Raw genomic sequence first — 27,445 nt, 5'->3', positions numbered from 1 at the left:
ACCCTGACGGCACACCACTGCTCAAATGAATGTTTTATCCAGACGCATACATTTGTCCAAATGTGGCCAAGTAGACGCATTGTGGGTTTCCTGGACGTTGTCTACATCGCTAAAAGAACAATATAAGGAAGAGAATCCCTCTGCCATCTTCCACTAGTTTTTTTTAATATATAAATCTTGAACATTCCCTCTTCTCTTCTTCAACTCTCTCGTCGCCATTTGGGATGTCTGTTGTGATTTCCCTTCCTGGTTCCATGACCCGCCCTATCTTGCCTCTGATTGACCTGTCCCTATGTTCTTATGCGTGCAAGCACGTCTTGGAAGGAGGAAGGGGAGGGGTTTAGTAGCCCATGGACGGGGAGTGGGGGAGAACAAGGAACACAACAAATAAGCGGCCTTTGGTCATTTTAACGTGAAATAAATGATATCGATATTACGATATTTTCTTAATTCATATCTTGTTTAAAAATATATTGATATATATTACAAACTCGATATATCGCCCAGCCTTAAACCTATTCCAGCTGTGCTCGAGCGGAAGGCAGGATACACTCTGGACAAGTCGCCACCTCATCACATGGCCAACACAGATAGACAACATTCACACACTAGGGACCATTTAGTGTTGCCAAACAACCTATCCCCAGGTGCATGTCTTTGGAGGTGGAAGGAGGAAGCCGGAATATGTTCTATTTTATATTTTTCACAATGGCCCTAATTTAATTTTTTGGAATACTGTAACCCAAGTGTCAGTAAGATAAAGCTGTGGACCACAAATGGCCCCCAGGCCAGACCTTGGCCACACCTGTGCAAGGCTATTTAGAAACACAGGTACTTCAGTGACACCGACAGATTTGAACCACATCATGACAATAAGAAAGAGGGTAAGGCACGGAAAAATCAAGGCGGAAGAGATTTTTAAAAATTTGAGCGGCGGTATGAAAGAATGGCGGAAAAAGAGGCAGAAAGCAAAGGCATGAAGGAATGACGAATGACAGACTGATGAGACGATTGCAGGGGAGGAGGGTCAAAATGGGATTTTCATGTAAACAAACTGGAGCGCCCTCGGGCACCAACACTGTTTGAGTGCCCTGACTTTGCTAAGATCTTAAAGGAAAAGGCTGCATTTTTAACCGTCAATCAGGAGCTAAATTCAACAGACAATTACAAAAACAAATACACCGATAAGATCATTTTTAAAAATAGAAATGACACATATCCCGAGTTAGATCTATGTTGCCCTCTGCTATTTATACACACGTTTGCTCAGTCTCACTTGTGAAAGAGGTTATGTAGCCATAAAAAAACATCGGCCATCAAAGCGTACTTAAACTTTTAGCTGAAACAAATGTCGACAAGAAGTGTCCGAATGTTTTTTAGATATGAAGGGTAGAAGGGGAAATTCTTGTGGGTATGGCTTTCAACAAGCAATCGCAATTAGGCCAATCAAGGGTTCCTATAGTAGAAAGGGACTGTTTAAAAACGTCTCATCAGTCAACGAAACTGGACGACCAAATGTTATGATATTCAGCCATAATCGACCGGGAATCTCCTCACACTTCTTTCAATGTCTAGGTAAAAGCTACAGTAGGACTATTTTATACCCACACAAAAACATGACAGTTTCATACCAGTTACTTAATGTAATTATGAAGCTAGAATTTCCCATTTTAAGACGGAGAGCCCAAAAGATTCAATGTTTGTTTATTGCAATTCAATTCACATTTGCACATGATAGAACAAGTGGTTCTTAACCTGGGTTCGATCGAACCCTAGAGGTTCGGTGAGACTCATCGTGTAAATAAAAACTTCTCCCTATCGGCGTATTATGGATACGGCAACAGCAGAAGTCACACTGATTTGCAGGTGTGTAATTTGTTGTGAGTTTATGCTCTGTGTTGGTTTTGTTATTTGAACAAGGTGATGTTCATGCACGGTTCATTTTGTGCACCAGTAATAAAACATGGTAACACTTTAGTATGGGAAACATATTCACCATTAATTAGTTGCTTATTAACATGCAAATTAGTAACATATTGGCTCTTAACTAGTCATTATTAAGTACTTATTAATGCCTTATTCGGCATGGCCTTATTATAACCCTAACCCTCTCACCCTGGTCCTAACCCTCTAACCTTAACCCTAACCAAATAACTCTAATTTAAGTCTTTGTTACTTAGAATATGTTCCCCTAGTGTCCAAAAAACTCTAAATTAAGTCTTTGTTACTTAGAATATGTTCCCCATACTAAAGTGTTACCAAAAACATAACTTTGTCTTGAATTTGAAAAAAAACAACATTTTAGTTTTCACTAAAGAAGGGTTCGGTGAATGCACATATGAAACTGGTGGGGTTCGGTACCTCCAACAAGGTTAAGAACCACTGTGATAGAAGGAAACACACAGCACAAGATACTAAGCAAGCAATAGACAATAATTAGAATGTGTGTAAGAAATAGACTGAAGCCATACTTATATTCACACAAAAAAGTAAGATCAGTGCAGGTTAATTGTCCATAAGATGACAGCAGTGCAGCATAAAAAAGAGGTATTCCAGTCAGTATTTTTTTCATATCACAAATTTGCAATATTTACTGCACGGTTAAAAAAAAGTTGCAATACCAGTTTTTTCCCAATATAGTCTAGCCTTATAAGCAACCGAACAGAAACTGAAACTAGCCATCACTGGCAGATTTAAAGAGATTGACTTTGGTCAGAGATATAAGGTGAAAGGGCCATAACAAACACTTTTTATTTGTTTTTCCTCAATTTGTGCATATTTCAATTTGTATTCTTCTGTTTTCATTTGATATTTCATACTCAGATTATCTAACAGAGCTGTTGCAGTAATTATGTATGTCTTAACGACAATGACAAACTTAATACTTGCGCAAATCTTTCTTCCAGTGGTAAATGATCTAGACTAGATAAATGAGTGCATTTTGAAATATACTGTAGTAAAATCCAGGAATAGTACCAGGCTTTTACTTTGAAGCTTACATTGCACTGCAAAAGGAGTCACACTGTGTGCCCAGTTTGATGCCGTAAAACTAGTAGTAGTTGGGTCAATGTTTTTGTCCCGTGCTGCTTAGTTATAATAAGGACATTTACAATACTACAACACATTTCAACATAAACGCACTAAATTTAAATAAAAACTAATTACATATTTTTTTGTTGACAAAAACTGTTGACCATGTCCAGTATAATACTTTTTCAGTCCCTTCAGAATGTTGCAGGCTTTTTTTGTGATTGTCACAGCCTAAGATGCCTGATTTTGCTGTAGGTCAAGGTTGATGCTTCTTTGTAACTGCTTTGTTTAACAACATTGTATCGACTTGTGATTGTAAGTGTTTTTGTAACCTTAACACCAAAAAGCACAGGATTTCAACACATCTAACAAAGTATGCTCAATTTGCACAGTTTGTGCACAAGTAGTTTATAAAAAAAAACACCATGGTACCTCGGCTTACGAATGCCCCAGTGCAAACGTTTTTGGGAAAAGAGCTATTGCTCGGCTAATTGTCATGCTTTTGGTTGTTGGCAAAATTTGAGTTAGAAACCTCCTCACCACTAGTTGGTATAGTAAATGTCACAGTTGACTAAAATCTCCTGTTCTGCCTATTGCTTTAATTAGCAAATAGCTACCGTACTTTTCGGAGTATAAGTCGCACCGGAGTATAAGTCGCACCTGCCGAAAATGCATAATAAAGAAGAAAAAAAACATATATAAGTCGCACTGGAGTATAAGTCGCATTTTTTGGGGACATTTATTTGATAAAACCCAACACCAAGAATAGACATTTGAAAGAAAATGTAAAATAAATAAAGAATAGTGAACAACAGGCTGAATAAGTGTACGTTATATGACGCATAAATAACCAACTGAGAACGTGCCTGGTATGTTGACATAACATATTACGGTAAGAGTCATTCAAATAACTATAACATATAGAACATGCTATACGTTTACCAAACAATTTGTCACTCCTAATCGCTAAATCCGATGAAATCTTATACGTCTAGTCTCTTACGTGAATGAGCTAAATAATATTATTTGATATTTTATCAAATAATATATACTATATTTCACACATAAGTCGCTCCTGAGTATAAGTCGCACCCCCGGCCAAACTATGAAAAAAACTGCGACTTATAGTCCAAAAAATACAGTATATAGAACTTTAATTATCCAACCATGGGAACAAAGAAAGTGAGAGTGCTGAGAAGAAGAAGTGGATGTTCATTGATTTAAATAAATAAATCATGTAAAATCATGACGGAGGTGTGCCTTTCGCCGACTTGGCATAGCAATAAGATCATAGCAGTGCTCGTCTCAGGAAATACTTGAGCACATTCAACAATACCGTGACAAAAATGATAACCATGCTAATTTTGGTCACAATAATTGTGATAGGAAATGTTGATTCCCTACAATATTGTACCGAAAAAATGGGAGTCAATAATGGCTATAATAACAGCAGCCAAGGGCGTTAAAATATTTTACATTTATGGATGAAAATACAGAGAGTTTTCAGATGGTGTGTTTGACGGAGAAGCAGTACCGTAGGAGTCCATTCTCCAAGGTAACTGCTAGGCATGGGTGATATATCGATTTAATCGATATATCCAAGTTTTTTGTTGCAGACGATTTAAAAAAATAAAATAATTAGTTTTCTTCTTTTGTTCCGGTATACTTTTTACCCCTCAGAAACTTCCTTAGCGGATCACATAGCAAAACATGGCTAATGCTAACGCTAACGAGAGCGAGACGTTTGTTCCAACAGACGTGGAACAAGTAACTGCACGCTGCAAAGTTTGTTTAATAAAGACAGCAGCACAACAAACTTGTTCCAGCATCTAAAACCGAAGCCTCCAGCCGAAAGCAGGAAACAACTCTTTACGAGGCGAACAAGATCACAACAACAAACAAAATACGTGCTAAAAATCACCTTACTGTGATGGAATCCTTTACACCAGGTATGTCTGATGATACCATGTATGATGAGAAAGAAGCACAATGTAGAGAGATCACTAAAGCAGTTGCTTTGCACACTGCCAAGAAGTGTGAATGGAAAAGCCTGTTTTTACTTTATCCACTTACTGAAACTAACTATAGTCCTCTCAATGTTTTACTTGATGATTTATTTAAAAACAATGTGTAATGCTACATTTTTGTTAACAGAAGTATTATATTCAAGCAGAAGTATTGCTTCCCAAGGGAAGCTCTTAATTTAATTTTTTTTTTTAAATTATTCCATAAAAAGTACAATTTATATCTGGTCTAAAAAGAATGACATTATACACATTAGAATTGTTGCTAAGGGAAAGATGCAGTGTATGCAGTGTAGTTTCAATATACTAGTTTTTAATCGAACAAAAGAAAAATGTGTTTAGAATTATCTCTGTCATTGTAAACAAGCTTTCTTTAAAAAGTAGGGGGGAAAAATCGGAACAAATAATACAGACATTTATTTGTAAAAAAAAAAAAAATCGGGGATTTTATTTTTAGGCCATATCTCCCAGGCCTTCGTAAATGCTGTGCATTATTGTTACATTACTTCGGAAAACTACTCTAGTTGTTTGTAGTGCAATCTATTTTGTAGTTTTTGATACAATATTTGTTATCTAGAAGTTACTTTTTTCTTAATAAAGACCATGTTACATTTTTAAGTTATTAGTTTTGTATTTAATTTTAAGTATCAGTATGAACATTTGTTTGGCCAATACTGCTCTTGTAACCACTTAGTATTGGATCGATACCCACATTTCGCCCATAACTAATGTATCCATCCATCCATCCATCCATTTTATATACCACTTATTCTAAAACGAATGTAAAATATTCAAGATACAGTAAAATAAGTGCTTTTATGCTGCCCTTTTTATGCTGCAGCTGTTCCATATACTGTAATGTTATACATGGTAATTGGGATTTGTTATATATTGTATATATTATATAAAAATATTATATAATAATATATCAGTATATATTATATACTGTATATATAATATGTAAATACTACATATATGTTATATTTTATACTGCTACTATGGTACATTTTAGCTATAAATGGTACATTTTTAGTCTATTTTATACCTGCATTGTCCTTTCCATCCTTACCCTTTTCATCCTTTGTAATTGAGCTAATGCGTGGAACAATTAACCTTGTGTATCAATAAAGTTTGTCTAAGTCTAAGTCTTAGTACACTTCAACAAAAGAGTATTTTGAACCATATATGTTACCACAGAGAGTAACCGGATATCAAAAGTGAATTAGCAAGTAGATAAATAATAGTTACACAAAAGTAAATAAAAATAACCGGAAATGTTACCACATATGTCAGCAGCCAAAGTAAGAGCCTTTGTAACCCGTCTTAACCCCTTGTAATAACACTGATATGCAAAATAATGTATCATGATATATAACAGGCTGCAGTATACAGTATTTCACGATATATATTTAGGCCATTTCACTCATCCTTAAATTATGATGATTGGTCAAAATGTGTGGGGAATAGGGATGTAACGATCAACGTTATAAGGATAAACCGCGGTAAAAATCCCCACGGTTAGTATTACCGTTTTCAATTAAAATTATTTTATAACCGTGATTGATAACACTCTGATAAACTCACGAACTGGCGGCACTGCTAATTTACTGTAGAAACAAGCTAGCATTAGCTAGCTTAAATGCTAACATGAGTATGAGAGACGTTAACTTATTTTCCCCGTTAAAATGTACATTCTCCAATCGAAACGTGTATAAACACATTACTGTCTAAAGAACTAAGATATCCAATTGTGTACATTAAACCTACAAGCAGTGCTCTATTAGAACAGAGAGATTGAACAATACTCGAAGGAATATAACAACAAGAAGTGAATTTGCCCAAGACCTGTTTTTTTTCTTTGTTATCAAAACATCAAAACTCCTACAAATTAAAATGAAAGAACATAAACATAATCCATCCATCCATTTTCTACCGCGTATTCCCTTCGGGGTCGCGGGGGGCGCTGGAGCCTATCTCAGCTACAATCGGAGGGAAGGCCATAATTAAACACAAAAAAAAAATATATATACATATATATGTGGCTCTTAAGTAGCCAGAACTATATTACAGTGTCATAAATGATAAATGGGTTATACTTGTATAGCGCTTTTCTACCTTCAAGGTACTCAAAGCGCTTTGACAGTATTTCCACATTTACCCACACACACACATTCACACACTGATGGCGGGAGCTGCCATGCAAGGCGCTAACCAGCAGCCATCAGAGGCAAAGGGTGAAGTGTCTTGCCCAAGGACACAACGGACGTGACTAGGAAGGTAGAAGGTGGGAATTGAACCCCAGTAACCAGCAACACTCCGATTGCTGGCAGAGCCACTCTACCAACTTCGCCACGCCGTCCCTTACAACATATTTCTTCTGCCAAGAAAGTATATTGTGTGGCTATTAATTTGTTTATTGTATTTCAGTTTTTCAATAAAACTTGGTTATGAGTGTATATGAGTACTTTTTGAGCACTTTTAACAATACAGTGGTAATTTTGGTGACGATAACCGCGATATAAAAGTTTCAAATTGTTACATTTATCTTCTTTTGACTTATCTTTTGCTTAAATTCATTCATGTTTCTGGTTATCGTTTTTATATTGATATTATCTTGATTGTGTATGTACTTTGTCATATTTTATTCACCATGGTACTTTTTCGTCACTTAGAATATTGTTTGTCTTTGGTACACTACTATCTTCATACCGAAGATAAAAAAGAGCAATATAAAAATATATATTTTTGCAAAAAATATATATATATTTTTATATTGCTCTTTTTTTATCTTCGGTATGAACATTTTTATGTCAACTCTAAGTTATTGATTTTTTGTTTTTTGTTATTTGCTATTTTTGTATTACAAAATGTTATTATTGATCGTGTTGTACAGCATTGTAATCTTTTGTTTTGTGATTGTGTGATGTTTTTTGCCTGGACCCCAAGAAGAATAGTCTCCACTTCGGTGTAGACTAATGGGGATCCTTAATAAACTAAACTAAACTAAACATCCCTGGCGAGGAAGTTGCAGGGACCGGACAAACTTGCGAGGCGGTACATAATTCAAGGGCACTGGTTGAATTTGCATAAATTGGCAGGATCGCAATATTGCAAAATCTTGAAGGAGCTCTTTAGCAGTAAGTACACATCAGTTAGTTGACATAGAGGCCTTGTCCATATAATCAAGACCGATAATCAAGATAATAAGCGGAATCAACTTTATGATATAAATACAATTGAGGACTTGGTTAAAGCTGTCAAATCTTACCATTCACTGCTCGTGTCTAACCCTGGAGAACAGCATGGAAATGCCACTAAGGCTATGTCTACACTAAGCCGGATAACCCCTTAAACGAATAATTATTTAGCCTAAGCCTTGTTTCAGCCACACTAAATCACCATTTAAGGTTCCCGTCCTCGGATATTTTTTTTACACAGGTAAGTACGCCATCTATTTCTTGAATCTGCGGCTCTTAGCTTTGTATGGACTCATTTGATCGTTTACAAACTGAGTTCGGAGAGGAAGTGACGCCAGAAAGACCTCGCCCCACACAGGAAGTGACATCAGAAAGAACGCGCCACAGCCAGCTTCATAACAACCCGTTCGGTAACTCGGCGTCAACCACTAGAAAGATGGAGGCGAATCATCCAGACATGCCCGTGTTTCGCCTTCTTGTACATGTACAGACGCTTTTGGGAATCACATATCAATACCTTAAGAGAAGGAGACGCGCGATTTCAGCTATTTCGGCCACAACACATCTCAGACGGCAACATAGCCATGTTGAGCGACGGTTTTGGATAAGGCCTGGAAGATCGGCAGCCTGGTGAATGTTTGTCACCGAGTGTGTTGTGTCAGAGGAACGGCAAGAGAACTTTCCAATGTCCAGGTCAGCTGTGATTCTACTTAGTGAAAAACTTCATCCATTTGTCGAAGGTGAGACGACAATGCGGGCTCCTGTGGACAAGGGAAGACTACGAAAAATAGCAAATGCATTTGGACTGGCAAAGCAGACTAGGGTTTCCCGCAACGCTTTGTTGTTAAGGCAACCACTTATTTCAGCAAGACAATGCCAAGCCACGTGTTACATCAACATGGCTTCATAGTAAAAGAGTGCGGGTACTAGACTGGCCTGCTTGTAGTCCAGACCTGTCTCCCATTGAAAATGTGTGGCGCATTATGAAGCCTAAAATACCACAACGGAGACCCCCGGACTGTTGAACAACTTAAGCTGTACATCAAGCAAGAATGAGAAAGAATTCCACCTGAGAAGCTTCAAAAATGTGTCTCCTCAGTTCCCAAACGTTTGCTGAGTGTTGTTAAAAGGAAAGGCCATGTAACATAGTGGTGAACATGCCCTTTCCCAACTACTTTGGCACGTGTTGCAGCCATGAAATTCTAAGTTAATTATTATTTGCAAAAAAAAAATAAAGTTTATGAGTTTGAACATCAAATATCTTGTCTTTTAGTGCATTCATTTGAATATGGGTTGAAAAGGATTTACAAATCATTGTATTCCGTTTATATTTACATCTAACACAATTTCCCAACTCATATGGAAACAGGGTTTGTAGTATCTCAGGTAACTAGGACTGTTTTGTTTTTACTTTACAGAAAAAATATCGAGATATATATCGTATATCGGCATTCAGCAAATGGAGAGGAAAACACAACCAAAAGTTGTAGGCTTCTTCACACGACAAAGCCGGCCTACTTCACCGCAGTCTGTAGTCTATTGCCCCCCCAGGCAGTGGTGGCAGCGACGAGGTGGAGACGTGATGGCGACAGGCCGAGTTACACCGATCCTTACACTCACCCACCCCCTTCCCCGCCCGGTCTGTCCGCCGGAGAGACACCACCTTAAAGACCTACTGAAACCCACTACTACCAACCACGCAGTCTGATAGTTTATATATCAATGATGAAATCTTAACATTGCAACACATGCCAATACGGCCGGGTTAACTTATAAAGTGCAATTTTAAAATTCCCGCCACACTTCCAGTTGAAAAACTCCTTTGGATATGATTTATGCGCGTGACGTCACAAAAGCAACGGAAGTGGTTGGACCCCATCGGACCCGATAAAAAGCCTCTTGTTTTCTTCGACAAAATTCCACAGTATTCTGGACATCTGTGTTGGTGAATCTTTTGCAATTTGTTTAATGAACAATGGAGGCTGCAAAGAAGAACGTTGTAGGTGGGATCGATCGGTGTATTAGCGGCTAAGTACAATACTTACAGCAACACAACAAGGACTACTTACTACGCCTAGCTGATGCTTGCCGCCAAACCCACGGATGAAGTCCTTCGTCGCGCCGTTGATCGCTGGAACGCTGGTGAGCACGGCTGTTGATGGGAAGATGAGGGCTGGCTGGCGTAGGTGGAGCCCTAATGTTTTATCATAGTTTTGTGAGGTCCGGTTGCTAAGTTGCTAAATTAGCCTTAGCGTCGTTAACAGCATTTTTAAGCCTTACCAGGCTGAGAATTTTTAACCGTGTAGTTACATGTACATGGTTTAATAGCATTGTTGGTCTTCTGTCTATCCTTCCAGTCAGGGGTTTATTTATTTTGTTTCTATCTTCATTTGAGAACGATGCTATCACGCTAGCTCAGTAGCTAAGTGTGTCACCGATGTATTGTCTTGGAGATAAAAGTCACTTTAAATGTCCATTTCGCATGCTCGACTCTCATTTTCAAGAGGATATAGTATCCGAGGTGGTTTAAAATACAAATCTGTGATCCACAATAGAAAAAGGAGAGAGTACGTAGTTCTGTGAGGTCCGGTTGCTAAGTTGCTAAATTAGCCTTAGCGTCGTTAGCAACAGCATAGTTAAGCCTTACCAGGCTGAGAATTTTTAACCGTGTAGTTACATGTACATGGTTTAATAGCATTGTTGGTCTTCTGTCTATCCTTCCAGTCAGGGGTTTATTTATTTTGTTTCTATCTTCATTTGAGAACGATGCTATCACGTTAGCTCAGTAGCTAAGTGTGTCACCGATGTATTGTCTTGGAGATAAAAGTCACTTTAAATGTCCATTTCGCGTGCTCGACTCTCATTTTCAAGAGGATGTAGTATCCGAGGTGGTTTAAAATACAAATCCGTGATCCACAATAGAAAAAGGAGAGTGTGGAATCCAATGAGCCAGCTTGTACCTAAGTTACGGTCAGAGCGAAAAAAGATAGGTCCATCACTGCCTCTCAAGTCCTTCACTGTAACGTTCCTCATCTACGAATCGTTCATCCTCGCTCAAATTAATGGGGTAATCGTCACTTTCTCGGTCCGAATCTCTCTCGCTCCATTGTAAACAATGGGGAATTGTGAGGAATACTAGCTCCTGTGACGTCACGCTACTTCCGGTACAGGCAAGGCTTTTTTTTATCAGCGAGCAAAAGTTGCGAACTTTATCGTCGATTTTCTCTACTAAATCCTTTCAGCAAAAATATGGCAATATCGCGAAATGATCAAGTATGACACATAGAATGGATCTGCTATTCCCGTTTAAATAAAAAAAAAATCATTTCAGTAGGCCTTTAACTAACACATTTTCTGGGTGAAACACTGCAGACTATTAGTTATTGTTCGCGATGTATGCCGAGCGATTACTCAACGTCTAGTTTTGTACTCCCTAACTATTGTGAAGCCATGAAGTGGTTGTGGCCGTCAATAATGACCGCCAATTTCAGCCTACAAGCACTGTTGTTGGTTGTTGTAAAATGTTCTTTATCACATTGTTTACTTCCACACGTCCATTAAAGATATGATTCATGTATGATGGCTCAGGTGTGATTCACTACAATAGTCTAACAGCTGCTGATAGTGAGACCAGCAAGGTTTACTGATAAAAGACATGTTATAATAGTCTACATTGAAACACAGGGTAAGGATACACTTCCAGGTCAGAGGTAACTATGACGCGCGCATTTTTTCGCGCATGCGTACTAGGTCGCATTGTGCCGGCGGACCGAGGTGGGAGGGTGTCTTAAACGGTGGCATTGTTGTGTGTGGACACGTATAAGGTTACGTGAGATTTACCCTGGATAACCTTATCCAGCTTAGTGTAGAAGGGGCCTAAATGTAGTAAAAAGAGAAGCGCGTTGTACTAAAACATGCCTAAAAGGCATCGTTGTCATTTGGGCCTTAATCAAAGTTAAGAGGTATTTTGGAAAAATGCCTATCACAAGTTCCCAGGGCATAAAAGTGTCCATCAAGAAGCCCCCAGAGCTTTCATGTTTATGCGTTTGTGAAGCTTTAACAACTTTAAATAACGATGTCGCAACGGCGCTTCATTGGCAGCATTTCATCTCAACTCCAAGTTATTTTTTTTCCATTTTATTTTATTGATTCTGGCTCTTGTCGATGCGCAAGAAGAATGCATGCGTCTCTGTGTATCTTTGCACGCTTAATCATCAGCGTTTGCTGGGAATTCCAATGGCGAAGCGGACAGAGAGCGCGAGTGTGTGCGGGAGGGAGGAAATCAAAAGGACATGGCGGTTGTAGGCTCGCGTGACAAGAGGCTTCTTCTGGCTCATTGTTCCAATATGCTCAAGACCAACCGATGTCCATGTTCACGTCCACAGACACACAAATGCCTTCACACACACACACACACACACACACACTCACACACACACACACTCACACACTCACACACTCACACACTCACACACACACACACACACACACACGCACACACGCACACACGCACACACGCACACACACACACACACAGTGAGTTGAAGCAAGCGAGCACATCATATGACGACTGTAAATAAGGAAGGATTGTGTGTTTGTTTACCGCTTCTAGCTACAAGTGTCACACAAAATAAGAAAGTCTCAAGTACTGGCTTTACACCGTGTGCTTCTGGTGGAAATTGTGGATGCCGTGACTGGAAAGCAGTCAAAGGTCGTGGTTACAACTAACTTTGCTAGTCCCGCCCAGTGTTAGGAAAAACGGCTTTACATAACTTACATTTACTAGTAACAAGTAATGTAATTAATTAGTTTTAAGTAAGTTACAGCGCCGTTACCGATGATGTCGTGGTATGTCAACAAGACAGAAGTGTCGGAAGCACAGAGAGTTCAACGCAATGAGTAACTTTACTAATGAAAGCACCAACCAACACCACACTAAAATTAACTTGCTATTAAATAAGAAGAGGCAACATCACACAGCAAACAACATGCAGGCTAAGTGCAAGCACACACAGACATGCACTCCAGTGTTTCCCACACATTCATTTATTTGTGGCGGCCCGCCACGAAAGAATTACGTCCGCCACAAATTTTTTTTTTTTTAAATATATATATATATATATATTTTTTTTTTTGTCCTTTCCAGCTTCTCAGGCAAATCATATAGTTGATGTAGATGCCCATATAGGCTGTTCAGATTTACTTTACAAAAGAGAAGTGTAGGATACTTCTCTTGTTGCCTTATTTGTATTTGAACACTACTGTTTTCTGTTTATTTGTTACTGACTGTGGCAGGACACCTGTGCCTCTGTTTCACTTTATGTTGCTGGTAAATAATATGGTTGTAGTAATAGGCTAAAGTTAAATTATTTAGTATGCACTAATTAAAGGGGCAGAGCTTTAAGAGACATTTTAGCTTTTATATTTTATAAGATATATTTTTTGTAAGAACCACAATTAATAAATATATTTCAGTGAATAATTTATTGTTCAAATCTGTATATAAATATGTACATAAAGTGTTGTAATTATATTGTAAAATGGATGGATGGATGGATGGATGGATGGATGGATGGATGGATGGATGGACGTTTAAAACAAAACTGTTATTATTAATTAGTAAGTTTACATTTTTTGAGCCTTTTTAGAGAAAATCATATCATTGTAGTAAATTATGCAAATAACTCGATGATGTGATGGTGACCACGCCCATAGCCACGCCCCCACCGCCACAGGTATCTTGGCAGTTTATGGGAAACACTGCACTCCTACTACTACTACTACGAGGCAACAATAAACAACAAATCAATGACTGAAATAACAAACTTGCAATCCGAATGCACGTGTATTAGCTTTGGGTGTTGTTTGCTAATAATAGCTATTTTGATAGTGTTAGCTGCCATTGAATGTATATTCTGTCATAACAATAACATGACTGTAAATTGTTCATTGCTTCTTTCGGACTGCTTTTTGTATGTGTGCACACGCTCTCTGCGCATATGTGTTGACGAGATAGGGTGAGTGGCCGCGGTACACCAATCATTTGTATCGAGCCGGTAAAAAGCTTCACTCCACAAACTTAGTAACAGTGAAAAATATAGACTATGGTTGTACGGTATACCGGTATTGGTATAGTACCGCGATACTAATGAATCATATTCGGTACTATACCACCTCTAAAAAGAACTGGTCCCCCCCCCCCCGTCATCACTTCGTGTCATTGCTGGTAATACGAGCAGAAAAGCATGTTCGACAGTGCACAATCACGGAGTACTTACAAACAGACACAGTGTGTTGACAGAAAAGGGAGAACGGACCCATTTTGGCTTAAAAACTAACAATAAAGGTGAAGTTATAACACTGAAACGCCCTAAGGAAGAGGTGCTTTAAGACATGGCTAGCGAGCTAGCGGCTAAAGTACAGCCGCAGTCTGCAGTGTTGTAGCTACTTCTAAATCACTAATCCTTGTCTACATGGCGACAAATAAAGTAAGTTTCTTACAAGTATCATCCCTGCAGGACGAGGAATAGCTAAACATGCTTCACTACACACCGTAGCTCACCGGCGTCAAAATGTAAACAAACGCCATGGGTGAATCTACACCTGACAGCCACTGTAATGATACCAAGTACAGGAGCGTATCTAGTCGATACTACTATGATTACATCGATATTTTTTAGCATCACAAAATATGTTTTTTTGGGGGTTTTTTTAAATCATATGTTTATAAAGTCAGGAAATATGTCTCTGGACACATGAGGACTTTGAATATGACTAGTATATGATCCTGTAACGACTTGGTATCGGATTGATACCTAAATGTGTAGTATCATCCAAAACTAATGTAAAGTATCAATCAACAGAAGAATAAGTGATTGTTACATTTTAACAGAAGTGTAGATAGAACATGTTAAAAGAGAAAATAAGCAGATATTAACAGTCAATTAACACATAGATTAATAATACATTTTCTACCACTTGTCTTCAATAATTTTTACAAAATAATAGAATGGAAAATGACACAATGTGTTACTGCTAATGTCAGCAGCTAAATTAGGAGCCTTTGTTTGCTTACTTACTACTAAAAGACAAGTTGTCTAGTATGTTAAAACTATTTTATTTAAGGACAAACTTGCAATAAGAAACATGATTAATGTACCCTAAGATTTTTTGTTAAAATAAAGCCAACAATGCAAAGTGCAAACTTGCAATAGAAAAGCCAATAATGCAATTTTTTGTGGTCCCCTTTATTTAGAAAAGTATCAAAAATAACCGAAAAGTATCGAAATACATTTTGATACCAATACCGGTACCAAAATATTGGTATCGGGGCAACACTAATATAGACCGTTTTAACACAAATGTGTTCTGTTGCGCCACTCATGATAACACACGCTAGCCAATGGGGTTCTTGATATACATAATTTTCTGCTTTGAAAAATGAAACTGTGAGCAAGTTGCAAACAGCCCCTTTAAGCTAATGGCATGAGAGCCAACCTTCTGCCTGAATTAATTGTATTGAGTTTTTTTCCAGTTTATTCCAAACTGTATTATTAATTTAAAATGATTCCTACATGTATATGCACTTCATGTGTATGTATCATTTGTGGAGAATATAAGTAAACCACCCCAAGTTATTTTTTGCACCTCTAATTCAAACAACTGTTTATATTGTTGGCAAACTAATTTCCAACATTCAGGAAGGGCAGAATATAGTGTTGCCTGTGTTACCTTTTACAATAGGCAGCAACATATAACGGCGCAAAACAATGTATATATTGTTACCAATATATATTTTAAATGTACATAAAACATTTGGTTAGCATTTTTAAAGATGATAATATGCATCATTGCCTATCAAATTAATCATGATGTCATGAATGTGATGATTATAATGATTGACCACGCCCCCTTTACGCCCCGAACCACGCTCCCACCACCACATACAGTACAGGCCAAAAGTTTGGACACACGTTCTCATTTCAATGTGTTTTCTTTATTTTCATGACTATTTACATTTTAGATTGTCACTGAAGGCATCAAAACTATGAATGAACACATGTGGAGTTATGTACTTAACAAAAAAAAAGTGAAATAACTGAAAACATGTTTTATATTCTAGTTTCTTCAAAATAGCCACCCTTTGCTCGGATTACTGCTTTGCACACTCTCGGCATTCTCTCGATGAGCTTCAAAGCGCACCTGTGAAGTAAAAACCATTTCAGGTGACTACCTCTTGACGCTCATCGAGAGAACGCCAAGATTGTGCGAAAAAGTAATCAGAGTAAAGGGGGGCTATTTTGAAGAAACTAGAATATATGTTTTCAGGTATTTCACCTTTTTTTGTTAAGTACATAACTCCACATGTGTTCATTCATAGTTTTGATGCCTTCAGTGACAATCTACAATGTAAATAGTCATGAAAATAAAGAAAACGCGACGGATGAGAAGGAGTGTCCAAACTTTTGGCCTGTACTGTATATATTAGGGCTGCAACAACTAATCGATTAAATCGATTAAAATCGATTACCAAAATAGTTGGCGATGAATTTAGTCATCGATTCGTTGGAACTATGCTATGCGCATGCGCGGAGGCTTTTTTTTTTTTTTTTTTGGTAATTTTTTTGTTGTTGTTTTTTTTATAAACCCTTATTTATAAACTGCAACATTTACAAACAGCTGAGAAACAATAATCAAAATAAGTACAAAAACAGTACAAAACAGCGCCAGGGCGGCGGTGAGGCTACGTCTCATGAGGTGGCGTAAGCTAGCCAATGATGTGTCAGGTGCAGCTCACGTGACGACGGCGTTTCCTTTGCTGGAAAATTTTAAAAAATGGCGCAGGAAAACACTACCGATAGTTTAGCGGAGAAACATCTTGAGGTTATTGCTTCAATGGAGAAAAGTGTACGACCTAAGTCGTCAAAAGTGTGGGAACACTTCACTTTAAAGACTTCAAAGAAGACCGTTTCCTGCAGAATGGCACGGAAGTACAACATTGCTTCAGGAGCACCTGAAAAGGAAACATGTTGGAGCCATGGATGAAGGGAGGAACTCACAGTACGTAACTTTTTAAGTCCATAGTGGCAACAAGCATTCATGAGTTCAGCTTTTTTGTGAGTAACGTTAGTTATGCCTTTGTTGCAACGCGGGGCTGATAATGTGTCTCCGGCACATTTGACTCCATTTTGAGAAAGAAAACGCACGGTTACCAATTTCGAAATAAACGTAACGGACAGAAATATCTCAGGTTGGTTTCATAATGGATCAATGTAGCCGGGCCGATAAAGCTATATAAATCTATTTAGATTTGAGTGACGCTTTAGTGTAACTAAACGTTATGAAGGTGCTGGAATATTTCATGCTATTATTCAGAGGCAGCCTAAAATGAATCTTTTATTATTCACAACAGAAACGTGTACAATATCTGATTCAGTTCTGATGAGTTACATTTCTGTGTTATTATTGGTGTATGCTGAACCCCCAATGTCCACAACATGGTGCCAGTATGCTGTTTTTTTTCCAATAAAATACTGGAAAGGATAGAAATGTAGTTTGTCTCTTTTATCCGATTATTAATCGATTAATCAAAGTAATAATCGACATATTAATCGATTATTAAATTAATCGTTAGTTGCAGCCCTAGTATTTATATAGTGGAAATCTGGTGAAAAGAAGAAAAGGAACCCTGCACAAAAAGACACACAGCTCTCATGAAACATCGCTCAACTGCATATGCCAGATATTTGAAGTTTTTTTTTTTAAAGTAACGCCAAATAATATTATTTAGCTCATTCACGTAAGAGACTAGACGTATAAGATTTCATGGGATTTAGCGATTAGTAGTGACAGATTGTTTGGTAAACGTATAGCATGTTCTATATGTTATAGTTATTTGAATGACTCTTACCATAATATGTTACGTTAACATACCAGGCACGTACTCAGTTGGTTATTTATGCGTCATATAACGTACACTTATTCAGTCTGTTGTTCACTATTCTTTATTTTAAATTGCCTTTCAAATGTCTATTCTTGGTGTTGGGTTTTATCTAATAAATGTCCCCAAAAAATGCGACTTATACTCCAGTGCGACTTATATATGTTTTTTTCCTTCTTTATTATGCATTTTCGGCAGGTGCGACTTATACTCCGGTGCGATTTATACTCCGAAAAATACGGTAATTACTTTTATTTATTAAAGAGTAATTCCGTTAGTAATGCAACTACTTTTGGGTAAAGTAACGAGTAACTATAATTAATTACTTTTTTAAAGTAATTCTACGAACACTATGTTGCGTGTGTTTATCAGAATCAACAACTGCGCGACCTGCTTTCTGTCACCAAGAAGACATGATAGCAAGTGGAAAAAACATTTTATGGTGCCATAACGTCTTTACATAATGTGTTTTAAGTCTATATTCCCACACACACACACACACACACACACACACACACACACACACACACACACACACAGACACACACACACACACACACACACACACACACACACACACACACACACACACACACACACACACACACACACACACACACACACACACACACACACACACACACACACCCCAGTTGTAAACGGAAGACAGGGAGGTTAGGACTTGTAGTTTGAGCCTATCAGTCAGCAGCCCAGTTAATCATTGACGGCCACACACACACACACTTCAGTTGTCCGCGTAGAAGCCTGCCTTGCAAAATGACCTCGACACACACACTTATGCACGAAAATGGGCACATGCCAAGGTTGCCACACTAACAATACAGTACTAATACATGTGTTGTATCCAAAAAGGGACATTTACAAAGATAACTATTTTCAATAAATAAATAAATAAATATTATATATATATATATATATATATATATATATATATATATATATATATATATATATATATATATATATATATATATATATATATATATGTATATATATAGTAAGGGACAAGCGGGTTGTACGGTATACCGGTGTTAGTATGGTACCGCGATACTAATGAATCATATTCGGTACTATACCGCCTGTGAAAAGTACCGGTCCACCATACCCCCGTCGTCGTCACGTCGTGTCATTGCTGGTTTTACGTGCAGAGGAGCATGCTCAGTAGCGCACAATCACGGAGTACTTACAAGCAGACACAGTGTGGAGACAGAAAAGGGAGAACGGATGCATTTCGGCTTAAAAACTAACGATAAAAGTGGTGTTACTGAAACGCCCTCGGGAAGACATGCTTTAAGACATGGCTAGCGAGCTCGCGGCTAAAGTACAGCCGCTGTCAGCAGTGTTCTAGCTACTTCTAAATCACTAATCCTTGTCTCCATGGCGACAAATTAAGTTCCTTACAAGTATCATCCCTGCAGGACGAGGAATAGTTAAACATGCTTCACTACACACCGTAGCACACCAGTGTCAAAATGTAAACAAACGCCATTGGTGGATCTACACCTGACATCCACTGTAATGATACCAAGTACAGGAGCATATCTAGTCGATGCTACTATGATTACGTCGATATTTTTTAGCATCACAACATCTTCTTTTGTTCTTTTTAAAATGTATATTATGTTTATAAACGCAGGAAATATGTCCCTGGACACATGAGGACTTTGAATATGACCAATGTCTGATCCTGGATCGACTTGGTATCGGATTGACACCCAATTTTGTGGTATCATCCAAAACTAATGTAAAGCATCCAAACAACAGAAGAATAAGTGATTATTACATTTTAACAGAAGTGTAGATAGAACATGTTAAAAGAGAAAGTAAGCAGAAATCAACAGTAAATTAACAAGTGGATTAATAATTCATTTTCTACCACTTGTCCTTAATAATTTTGACAAAATAATAGAATGAGAAACGACACAATATGTTACTGCATATGTCAGCAGACTAAATTAGGAGCCTTTGTTTGTTTACTTACTAATAAAAGACAAGTTGTCTCGTCTGTTCTATATTTTATTCAAGGACAAACTTGCAATAAGAAACATATGTTTAATGCCCCAAGTGGAGGAGTTCAAGTACCTCGGAGTCTTGTTCACGAGTGAGGGAAGAGTGGATCGTGAGATCGACAGGCAGATCGGTGCGGCGTCTTCAGTAATGCGGACACTGTATCGATCCGTTGTGGTGAAGAAGGAGCTGAGCCGGAAGGCAAAGCTCTCAATTTACCGGTCGATCTACGTTCCCATCCTCACCTATGGTCAGGAGCTTTGGGTTATGACCGAAAGGACAAGATCACGGGTACAAGCGGCCAAAATGAGTTTCCTCTGCCAGGTGGTGCGGCTCTCCCTTAGAGATAGGGTGAGAAGCTCTGCCATCCGGGGGGAACTCAACGTAAAGCCGCTGCTCCTCCACATCGAGAGGAGCCAGATGAGGTGGTTCGGGCATCTGGTCAGGATAACACCCGAACGCCTCCCTAGGGAGGTGTTTAGGGCACGTCCGACCGGTAGGAGGCCACGGGGAAGACCCAGGACACGTTGGGAAGTATATGTCTCCCGGCTGGCCTGGGAACGCCTCGGGATCCCCCGGGAAGAGCTGGACGAAGTGGCTGGGGAGAGGGAAGTCTGGGCTTCCCTGTTTAGGCTGCTGCCCCCGCGACCCAACCTCAGATAAGCGGAAGAAGATGGATGGATGGATGGATGGATGGATGGATGGATGGATGGATGGATGGATGGATGGATGGATGGATGGATGGATGTTTAATGTACCCTCAGATTTTTTGATAAAATAAAACCAATAATGGCATTTTTTGTGGTGCCCTTTATTTAGAAAAGTATCAAAAAGTACGGAAAAGTACCGAAATATATTGGTATCGGGACAACACTATTATATATATATATATATATATATATATATATATATATATATATATATATATATATATATATATATATATATATATATATATATATATATATATATATATATATATATATATATATATATATATATATATATATATATTAGGGGTGTGGGAAAAATAGATTCGAATTTGAATCCCGATTCTCACGTTGTGCGATTCAGAATCGATTCTCTTTTTTAAAATAACTTTTTTTTTTTAATTGTTTTTTTTTTTTTTTAATTAATCAATCCAACAAAACAACACACAGCAATACCATAACAATGCAATCCAATTCCAAAACCAAACTGCAATAAACAGAGCAATTGAGAGGAGACACAAACACGACACAGAACAAACCAAAAGTAGTGAAACAAAAATGAATATCATCAACAACAGTATCAATATTAGTTACAATTTCAACATAGCAGTGATTAAAAATCCCTCAGACATTATCGTTAGACATTTATAAAAAAAATTAAAAAAAAGAACAATAGTGTCCAAGTGGCTTACACTTGCATCACATCTCATAAGCTTGACAACACACTGTGTCCAATATTTTCACAAAGATAAAATAAGTCATATTTTTGGTTCATTTAATAGTTAAAACAAATTTACATTATTGCAATCAGTTGATAAAACATTGTCCTTTACAAATATAAAAGCTTTTTACAAAAATCTACTACTCTGCTTGCATGTCAGCAGACTGGGGTAGATCCTGCTGAAATCCTATGTATTGAATTGAATCGGGGAAAAATCTTTTTTGAATCGAGAATCGTGTTGAATTGAAAAAAAAAAATCGATTTTGAATCGAATCGTGACCCCAAGAATCGATATTGAATCGAATCGAATGAAAGCCCTAATTATATGTATATATATATATATATATATATATATATATATATATATATATATATATATATATATATATATATCTCAGTATGATGCAATCAATCACAACATATTTTGATTGATGCCTGTCCAGCAAATCAGTGCATGACGTCATGGTGCGCAGGTGTACCCCACCCCTCTCAGGTGAGTAGGCGGTTACACAAGTGGTTCGGAAAGGCAGAAGGGCTGTCATGTGGAGCCAACATGAGCCGGAGTAGAACCGGCTCAACAAGAACGGAACACACCAAGTTGTGCTGCCTTGCCTCCTGGCAACTGTCGGGGAACTTTCTAGTCGCGGAACTGATTAAAACACGCACACGCTTGCCAATAATGGAGGTTCGCACACCTGCACATCACGCCCCACACAAGAAGACTTTTGTCGGGCCTGCCGTGTCACGAACCCCCGCGGACACCCACTGGTGGATCTGCCAAACACATCCACGCACACAAAGTCGAGATAAAGCTCACCTCGTCCCATTTGATGAACTTCCCGCCCTTCTTTAGCGCCTCGTGGACGGACACGGGTTTGAGTTGCAACGCGTGGACTCCTGGCTTGGCCCCGGCCATGGTGAGGTTACTCTGCCCGGTGCCAACGCCTCAACCGCGGCTAAGGCGTGCGGCTGTCCTCGGAGGGTGGAGTGGAGGAGGGGGGAGAATTGCCGCTTTCGTCTTCGCTTCCTCCTCCGCCTGCGACCCACGGGGCTGTCGCGACTCTTCCGGGGAGCGCCTCGGAGGGAGGAGGGTGGGTGCTGCCGAGTCCTGCGGGCCACAAGTCACTGGCGGAGGAACATGACGACGAGAACCAAGGACCGCACTCCGCTGCTCCGGGCGCGTCCACGCCACGCCGCGGGGGCGCGCACACAAGTCCCAAGTTTTATTGCGGGGTGGTGGTGGGAGTGGTGGGGGGGGCTTGACCCGCTCTGTTTATTTGTGCGGGATCCTTTAATCGCGCACTTGAGCCCTACGGAGAGATCCTTTCCTTCCTTCCTCCCATCTGCTCGGCCCTTTCACTCCCTCCCTCTCTCGTCTCAGGTCCTCCTCCCTCGTCTCTCCTCCCAGCATGTTTTCTGTGGGCCTTGAGAAAAACGAAAAAAAAAAAAAAGAGATAGAAGTCGAGAAGTTTTCTTTAAAAAGGGGCGTGGCTTCTTTTCTTTTTTTTTACCCCCCCCCCCCCCCTCCCTTTTGTGGCCCCTGAAGTGTCATTGACTGCATGAAAATGTGCTTTCTTTTTTATCTGCTGTCATAAAAGTCCTCAATGAGGCTTTCTTTAGAGGGGGGAAATGCCCTGATATGACGTCACGCTTTCTTCTTTAAAAAAAATATATATATATATTTATTTATTTAGATCAGGGGTTGCACGGAGGGAAATCCAGTCCCAAGTGGACCATAATGGTAAAATCATGGCATGATCAGTAGAAGCATTACTTCTATGTGTAGAAATCTTTATTTGTAATTGAATCACTTGTTTATTTTTCAACAAGTTTTTAGTCATTTTTATACCTTTTTTTCCAAATAGTTCAAGAAAGACCACTACAAATGAGCAATATTTTGCACTGTTATACAATTTAATAAATCAGAAACTGATGACATAGTGCTGTATTTTACTTCTTTACCTCTTTTTTTCAACCAAAAATGCTTTGCTCTGATTAGGGGGTACTTGAATTTAAAAAAATGTTCACAGGGGGTACATCACTGAAAAAAGGTTGAGAACCACTGCTCTAGCCCAGGGGTGCTCACACTTTTTCAGCAGGCGAGCTACTTTTCAATTGATCAAGTCGCAGGGATCTACCGCATTCATATATATAATTTATATTTACTTATTTATTAAATATATGTTTTTGTTAACAAGTTAAAGGTGTTTAATGATAATACAAGAATGTTTAATACATATAGTTAATATTGTTAAAAAGTTGAAGGTGTTTAAAGATAATACAAGCATGTTTAACACATATAGTTAATATTGTTAATAAATTAAAGGTGTTTAATGATAATACAAGAATGTTTAATACATATAGTTAATATTGTTAACAAGTTAAAGGTGTTTAAAGATTATGCAAGCATGTTTAACACATATAGTTAATATTGTTAACAAGTTAAAGGTGTTTAATGATAATGCAAGCATGTTTAACACATATAGTTAATATTGTTAACAAGTTAAAGGTGTTTAATGATAATACAAGCATGTTTAACACATATAGTTAATATTGTTAACAAGTTAAAGGTGTTTAATGATGATACAAGCATGTTTAACACATATAGTTGATATTGTTAACAAGTTAAAGGTGTTTGATGATAATACAAGCATGTTTAACATATATAGTTAATATTGTTAATAAATTAAAGGTGTTTAATGATAATACAAGAATGTTTAATACATATAGTTAATATTGTTAACAAGTTAAAGGTGTTTAAAGATAATGCAAACATGTTTAACACATATAGTTAATATTGTTAACAAGTTAAAGGTGTTTAATGATAATACAAGCATGTTCAACACATATAGTTAATATTGTTAACAAGTTAAAGGTGTTTAATGATAATACAAGCATGTTTAACACATATAGTTAATATTGTTAATAAGTTAAAGGTGTTTAAAGATAATGCAAACATGTTTAACATATATAGTTAATATTGTTAACAAGTTAAAGGTGTTTAAAAATGATACAAGCATGTTTATCACATATAGTTAATATTGTTAACAAATTAAAGGTGTTTGAAGATAATGCAAGCATGTTTAACACATATAAACTCCTTTCTTTCATGAAGACAAGAATATAAGTTGGTGTATTACCTGATTCTGATGACTTGCATTGATAGGAATCAGACAGTGGTGCTGATAACATCCGCATTTTCCAAATGGAGGAGAAAAAAAGTCCTCCTTTCTGTCCAATACCACATGAAAGTGGTTGGTTTTTGGCATCTTATTTGTCCAGCTTCCGTACTCCTTTGTATACACTTTACAAGAAATACATTGGCGGCAAACTCCGTAGCTTGCTAGCTTGTGCACGCCAGCTTTCTGAGACTCTTATTTTGTTAGCGCAGGCAGGATGAAGCAGAGCTTTTATTGTGCAACTGTGCAGTCGGTCTTTGGAGTTTTGACGACAGGTACGGCGCTAGAGTCTGTTGAAATAAAAAGTGTTTCTCGCCTTCCTGTCGGTAATTTTTTTCTTAATAATGAGCTGGCAGCAGCCAGCGTCATCTCAGGTGCCGTGAATGTCAATCATGTGACGAAAGTGACGTCATAGTGAAGATTTATGATCGCTCATTTTTAGGACTATTTTTTTAATGCCTGGCTGGCGATCGACTGACACACCCTCCGCGATCGACCGGTAGCTCGCGATCGACGTAATGAGCACCCCTGCTCTAGCCTTTAAAAAGACCCCCCTTTTGGACCAGTTGATCTACCGTCTCTTTTCTGCTCTGCCCCACCTTGGCACAGATTAGGTGGCCACAGATGAGGCGATAGCTGTTCAAAGTCAGGACCACTCATCTGTGCATCAGTTGGGGACGTCTATGCGCTGCTGACTTGTCTCCACTCAAGATGATCCCCTGCTGGCCCCACTATGGACTGGACTCTCACAATATTATGCTAGATCCACTCGACGTCCATTTCACCGGTGCCCGGGGGGCCCCACATCTGCGGTCCCCTCCAAGGTATCTCATTGAAGCCCATTGGGTTGACTTTTTCCTAGCACTGACGTGGGATCTGAGCCGAGGATGTCTTTGTGGCTTGTGCAGCCCTTTGAGACACTCGTGATTTAGGGCTATGTAAATAAACTTTGATTGATGATTGATTGATGATAACTTCAAAATAGAGATGTCTGATAATGGCTTTTCTGCCGATCTCCGATATTCCGATATTGTCCAACTCTTAATTACCGATTCCGATATCAACCAATACCGATATATACAGTCGTGGAATTAACACATTATTATGCCTAATTTTGTTGTGATGCCCCGCTGGATGCATTAAACAATGTAACAAGGTTTTCCAAAATAAATCAACTCAAGTTATGGAAAAAAATGCCAACATGGAACTGCCATATTTATTATTGAAGTCACAAAGTGCATAATTTTTTTTAACATGCCTCAAAACAGCAGCTTGGGATTTGGGACATGCTCTCCCTGAGAGAGCATGAGGAGGTTGAGGTGGGTAGGGTTGGGCGGGTGGATGGTGTTGAGGTGGGCGGAGGGGTAGCGGGGGGTGTATATTGTAGCGCCCTGGAAGAGTTAGTGCTGCAAGGGGTTGTGGGTATTTGTTCTGTTGTGTTTATGTTGTGTTACGGTGCAGATGTTCTCCCGAATTGTGTTTGTCATTCTTGTTTGGTGTGGGTTCACAGTGTGGTGCATATTTGTAACAGTGTTAAAGTTGTTTATACGGCCACCCTCAGTGTGACCTGTATGGCTGATGACCAAGTATGGCTTGCATTCACTTGTGTGTGTCGGCACGCAAAGGCAGTGCCTTTAAGGTTTATTGGCGCTCTGTACTACTCCCTACATCCGTGTACACAGGGGCGTTTTAAAAAGTCATACATTTTACTTTTTGAAACCAATACCGATAATTTCCGATATTACATTTTAAAGCATTTATCGGCCGATAATATCGGCAGTCCGATATTATCGGACATCTCTACTTCAAAATAAAGACAACTCCAGGTTGTTTTCTTTGTTTTACATTGGCCAAAAATAGAACAAGCATATGATGGAAACGTACAAATCACAACTGATCCTCTGGACAAAACACTGTGCCCTTGTGGTTAGAGTGTCCGCCCTGAGGTCGGGAGGTCGTGAGTTCAAACCCCGGCCGAGTCATACCAAAGACTATAAAAATGGGACCCGTTGCCTCCCTGCTTGGCACTCAGCATCAAGGGTTGGAATTGGGGGTTAAATCACCGAAGTGATTCCCGAGCGCGGCCACCGCTGCTGCTCACTGCTCCTCTCACTTCCGAGGGGGTGGAACAAGGGGATGGGTCAAATGCAGAGGATAATTTCAACACACCTAGTGTGTGTGTGACTATCAGAGGTACTTTAACTTCAAGTTTGTTGAAAATTCTGAGGAAATTGGTGCAGCTTCAAAAACACAATGAGCTTAGACTTGGTCTCAGTGTATCTACAAAGCCAGGATTCAACTTTAAGTCACAGTCTTTCTGGGACTGAACAAAAAACACAACATGTAAACTCTTCTACGTATCAAATACCTCCCTTGTTATGTCCATGTATCAATCCAGTGCTAACTCAACAAACCGTAAGAAACTGAGGTAAAAACTATTCAAAAGGGTTACGTTCCCCTTTCTTGTGTTTGACAGAGACATTTTGGGGCAACCAGGGTGCCAAATGATGACGTGTTCGAAGCAGAAGACATAACACGGCAGGTTTTAAGTTTCATGTGGGTCGAGGAGGAGCAGCCACAGTCACCCTTTACTGTGTACCTCTTGCTTGGCCCCGG

The 27,445-nt window shown here is 38.7% G+C and overlaps 1 protein-coding gene across 1 annotated transcript in view; it reads right to left on the bottom strand.

Moving 5' to 3' along the window:
- The window catches only part of LOC133662250 (1-phosphatidylinositol 4,5-bisphosphate phosphodiesterase beta-3-like), a 112,099-nt gene extending 89,043 nt beyond the window's left edge, over positions 1-23,056 (bottom strand). Inside the window, 1 exon segment of the mRNA XM_062066076.1 lies at positions 22,468-23,056. Within this exon segment, the coding sequence (XP_061922060.1) occupies positions 22,468-22,566 (99 nt within the window). The 5' untranslated portion in view covers positions 22,567-23,056.
- Positions 23,057-27,445: the final 4,389 nt, after the last annotated feature.

This window comes from Entelurus aequoreus, linkage group LG12 (genome assembly GCF_033978785.1).
Source record: "Entelurus aequoreus isolate RoL-2023_Sb linkage group LG12, RoL_Eaeq_v1.1, whole genome shotgun sequence".
NCBI lineage: Eukaryota > Metazoa > Chordata > Actinopteri > Syngnathiformes > Syngnathidae > Entelurus > Entelurus aequoreus.
The sequence above is the reverse complement of the archived record's forward strand: the minus strand, read 5'-3'. Positions and strand labels throughout refer to the sequence as shown.